Source organism: Macadamia integrifolia, chromosome 10 (genome assembly GCF_013358625.1).
Source record: "Macadamia integrifolia cultivar HAES 741 chromosome 10, SCU_Mint_v3, whole genome shotgun sequence".
Taxonomy (NCBI): domain Eukaryota; kingdom Viridiplantae; phylum Streptophyta; class Magnoliopsida; order Proteales; family Proteaceae; genus Macadamia; species Macadamia integrifolia.
In genome coordinates this window covers 13,793,741-13,799,044 of record NC_056566.1, presented here as the reverse complement: position 1 = coordinate 13,799,044, position 5,304 = coordinate 13,793,741, and the positions used below count along the sequence as shown (strand labels likewise).

General features: G+C 41.3%; 1 protein-coding gene across 1 annotated transcript; it reads right to left on the bottom strand.

Annotated features, from left to right (window-relative positions):
* Positions 1 to 368: 368 nt before the first annotated feature.
* On the bottom strand, positions 369 to 3,670 carry LOC122090681 (pentatricopeptide repeat-containing protein At4g37170). The gene has a single exon (XM_042660340.1). The coding sequence runs from the start codon at positions 3,506 to 3,508 to the stop codon at positions 1,355 to 1,357; it is 2,154 nt and encodes a 717-aa protein (XP_042516274.1). The 5' UTR covers positions 3,509 to 3,670; the 3' UTR covers positions 369 to 1,354.
* Positions 3,671 to 5,304: the final 1,634 nt, after the last annotated feature.

Genomic DNA, 5,304 nt, shown 5'->3' with positions numbered 1-5,304 from the left:
TACCAGGTTGATCATAAAGATGAAGCTACAGTCCTCCATCATCCACCATTCATCATGGATCACCTAAATCAACGGTCTTTAGCCACTCATCTCATAGTTGCTCATGGAAACTAATTGCTTTGCCAACACAAGGTTGGGACTTAAGATACTTTTCTACATTGTCAATGTGGGGATGATTTCACTTGCTTGGTGATTTCTTGGGGATCTAAAATGAGTTGAGAGATCTCATTAGCCTGTGCATGTTGATGGTATAATACAAAATAGTAATTGTAATGGTAGGTTTCGCTACTAGCTTTTGCAGTTTGTTGTTTACTTACATTCCAAGCACTTAGTTCTTCATCTTCTAAAACTTCAAATTCCAATACTCATTTTCCCCAACAGAGATTATATATTGAGTTTCAGTTACATTGCTAAGCTCAAACCAAGTCGAGTTCGAAGTAGAGAAGTATGTAGCATTCAAACTTCAAAGGAAGTGCTTCGTTGAGATAGGCTTCTAAGATGGCATTTGGGTTAACGCATGTGCTGGTGGAGGGGCAAGAGTTTAGCCTTAGTACTGAAGCATGCAGGTGAGCAGACAGGGATGATGATCTAAAAGTCAGTCAGAAGATCATAAGCTAGAGGAGTGGGACTGTTCAATGCCATTGCCATAGCAATTTCTTCCTTGTAATGATGTTGAATTGAATCATTTTTTGCTATCACCAATCTGATTCAGATTGATATCTACTCTAAAATTTTCTGCTCTCCCCCAATCCAAAGATCCAAACATGTTAATGTTCACCTGCCAACTGATTGAAGATCTTTCTACCACTGGTTATGTGAAGCTAGTAAATGGTGTGAAATACTTATTATTACATCAATTAGAAGTTTTAATCCTTCGTTCTCCTCTCCAAACTTTTCAGTGAGCCCTATTTTCATTCCACGTTACTTCACTATATCTTCTTGCACCTTATCAGAAAACTTTGCTTTCCTTTACCCACAATTGGATGAAGCCAAAAAAAAATTTCAGATAGATCTCAAAATTGTAACTTATTTCCTGCACCTTTAATACAGCTATAGTTTCCATTACCCACAATTGACAGAGCCAAAGATTCTGGAACTTCAGAATTTCTCATCTCAAGGTATCCTATTGTTCCCTTTGATGATTCCTAGTTAGTATCTTCCACTAGATAGAGCCAACTTTAACACCAAAACTCCCTTCTAACCATCAGCAAAGCCTGTCAACACAGCAAGAAAATCTCAATCTGCACTCAGGAGGAAGGTCAAGTTAACTCAAACTTCCCTATTATTGTCAATTAATTGGGAAGAATATATTACAAACAAATGGTGAAGTCTATCAGCCAAGTACCAAAGCAAATCACCAGAAGTCCCCACATGAACAGCTGCCATCTTTAAAATGATGGAACCGGTTTGAATCCCTAACAATGATCTCTCTAGCAACAATCTTCGAGATGAATTTAATTGCAGTATGGCAGTCTCCACAAGTCCTCAGATTCTTAAAGACCTTGATTGGTGTTCCAGTTGGCGTAGCAATAATACCAAATGCAATGGCAAGCTTCTCACTGTGGTGGGTCAAGTCCTGCTCCTTTTGTTCTTCCTCTATGTCATGCAATACAAAATTTGTGTCAGGAACATATCCTTCCTCCTTCATCCTCGTTGACAGCTCCTCCAGAAAACCATAAATCTCATCAGTTTTGGGGTGGGTTTTATCTCCCACCAAGAATACATGGACCTTTCTCTTAACTTTGATCCAACTTGAACCTGGTTTTTTCACCAACCCCTTGTCATCCATAATCCTCCTGATCTTCGCCACTTCATCCCACATACCAGAGGTGGCATAAATGTTGGCCAGTGTGACATAGGTCGCGGCATTATCAGGCTCTAGTTCAAATAATGCATCTGCAGCTCTTTTTGCCAAACTCAGGTTCCCATGAATTCTGCAACTACCAAGCAAAGCAGCCCATAAGAATTTGTCGGGCTTCATTGGCATTCGATCAATAATCTCTACAGCTTCCCCAAATCGGGCTGATCGGCCAAGTAAGTCGACTATACAAGCATAATGGTCAGCAGTGTGTTTCAATCCTTGCTTCTCAGTAATCGAATGGAAATATGCAAGGCCTTTATCAACTAATCCAGCATGAGCACATGCAGATAGAACCCCAACAAATGTAACATGATCAGGCTTGGTACCCGATTTAAGTAGTGACTCAAAATATCGAAGAGCCTCCTCAGGTTGACCATTCTGCGCATACCCAGAAATCATGGAAGTCCATGAGAGCAGATCTGGTTGGGGCACTGCTTCAAAAACCCTTTTGGCACTCTCAATGTTCCCACACTTCGAATACATATGGACAAGTGCTGCAAATGGAAAAGGGTCAATCCCAATTCGGGTCATATATCCATGAACCTGTTTGCCAAGATCCTCCGAAGCAAGATCAGAGCATGCGTTCAAAATCCCAGATAATGTGAACTCGTTGGGACCGACCCCTGAGCACAAAAGTTCTGAGAACAATTCGAAACCCTCCTTTTTCCTCCCACTTTCAAAGCATCTTCCAATCATCGTAGTCCATGAAACAACGTCTCTGTCCAACATCTCGCCAAAGATGTGCCTGGCTTGTTTTACACTCCCACATTTCCCATACATACTTGTCACGGCGCTCCAAACCACAGCATCTGAGGCCAACCCAGTTCGAGTTATATGCCCATGAATCTCTTTGCCAAGCCGAAGACACGGAAGGGCAGCAGAAGCTGCAAGAGCGCTAGCAACCGTAAACTTGTTGCCTTCCAGCTTCTCATCCTTTTGCATTCTTCTATACAATTCCAAAGCTTCAATGGGCCGGTCTTGGCGAACATATCCAGAGATCAGTGTACTCCAAGAGAAATGATCCTTCTGCGGCATTTCATCAAACAGTTGGCGAGCTTCTTCAAGCTGCCCTGCTTTTGCGTATCCCGTAATTAATGTGTTCCAAGAGCACATATCCCTGTCTCTCATCTCCTCAAACTGTTTACGAGCATCCATCAAGCTATCACATTTCGAGTACATATCAAGGAGTCGATTTGATATAAAGAGCCCAGGAACAAAACCAGAGCTCTTAATGTGAGCATGGACCCGTTTGCCCTCTTTGAGCGCTCGCTGTTGGAGGCAGAGCTGAAGGAGAGCAGAGTAAATTGCAGCAGATGGGCAGGTTTTAGAACGATCGAGAAGGTCTAGGATTTCAATAGCTTCCCTCAAGTGTTTCTGCTGGCAAAGAAGAAGTATGGCATCTTTGAATTTGTTCTCTCTGCATAGGCGGCTTACGAGGCCATCTTTGTCATCTAATTTGAATGGAGGCATCTCAAAGAGAGGTTTCTTCAGGTCGTTGTCATCTGGGTTTAATGGAGGTATCTCAAAGAGAGGCTTCTTCGGGTCGGAATGTGTCAAAGAAGAAAAGAACCATTTCTGGGTTCGGGTAGCTAAAGGAGAAGAAACGGATTTCAGAACATTTGTAATTGATGCTTTGCCTCTCCTCATTCTTTGCTTGCTCTCTCCCTCTGCTCTCAGCTCTACTACAAACAGCAATCATCCAGCCACTGTATGTCAACCATTCTCACTAATGATTCTAAGAAGAGGTCAAAGGCTTCCTAAACCTGTGTTTTGTGTTTGGACTTTACGTCGAAGGTGGAAATAATAATCTTATTTTAAAGGGGTTAGCCCGATGAAGAGACTTAAATGATACGACCTCGATCTCATTTAGCAAGACCCAAAGCGTGGCAGGGCCAAGATTATAACAGGTTTAGGGGGTGGCAGTGTCAAGATTCTCGTTGAGCTAAATAGGGTTGTCAATCAGTCGGGCCGGGCTGGTCTCGATCGGGCCTAACTGGGCTTGGTGGGCCTATGTCCTCAGACCATGACCTACCTATTTAAGGAATGAGTCAGTCTCGGTCGGTGTTGTGTCGGGTTTGATCGGATTCTGAACTTTAATCGGGCTTCTCCTTATCGGGTTAATCGGGCTTCTCCTTATCGGGTTAATCGGGCTATAATCAGGCCTTAAACAGTCTTTACTTTTCTCAGATTTAAGATACTTTAATTTATTTTGTTAAATCGTTAACAATTTTAGAAATATATTACACTTAATTACAGTTAATAATTGATAAAATATCAATATATACCCTATTCTATCCCAAAAAAATCAAAATACCTATATAAAAGGTCGGGTTAAACATGTCGGTCAGAGTCAGGCTTGTAAAAAAGCCAGGCCGATCGGGGGGCACATCGGGTTTACCCCTTATATCATATACTACCTATTTATAAACGGGCCAGACTTAGGCCCATCACATTTATTAGTTAGGTCGGATTAGGTCGAGCCATAAACGTGTCGGGTTAAGTCGAGCCTACTGGTATAGGCTTGGAATTGACATCCCTAGAGCCAAAGGGGGCGAAGATATAGAGGGGAAGATTGACCACCTTCCGTTTTTTAAAAGCTAGCTTTTGAGAATGAATTCCACCCAAATGAGGATTAAATTTCATTTAGACTTAGTTTTGATTCTCGAGAAATGAAAAGAAAAGTGTCGATTTGGCTAGCTCGCAATGAGCTTGCCTTTGTTTTGGGTCATCAAAGTCTCTTGAAGACCTAATCTCCCAGACTCAAAATACTCCCCTTGAGTTCAATATGGCCAACAATCAAGTCAGAGCACTCTCCCCTCAAGTCTCTAGGGAAGCCCCACTGTCACATCATTGGTCACCACCGGTTGTGGGCTTTTTCAAAATCAGCTGTGATGCTTCTCATATTCCTCGTGGTGGCTAGGATGGTTTGGAATTTGTTATTTTGCGATCACCTTGCATGGTATATTCGGCTATGTCTAAACTGCTTATTTACTTTGCATCCTTATCCATAAGGCCATGGCAAGAAGAGGTGGATTACTTCAAGCTATTGGTGATTGCCTTGATAAGGTGGAAGTTGCATCTTAATGCAAGGAAATCATCTCCTGCATATTAAATATTCAGTGTAATTTATACCAATTGGTGTCTCCTATTATGCATGATATAATCCATTTGTCCACCTTCTTCCTCCACTGCATTTTAAAATATGTTCCTAGAGACAACAATTTATTAGTCAATTCTTTGGCAATGAAGGACATATCCACTATATGTCAAATAGATTGGCTACTCTCTACTCCTTGGATTCAGGCTGCTTATAATTCTGAGTCCTTGAGCTTGACACGTTTTAAAGAATAGTCACTTGCAAAAAAAATTAAAAAATTAAAAGTGAAGTAAAAAAAAATTTTGAATTTAACAAAAGGAAATGAAAAATGGAGATATAAGCCAAT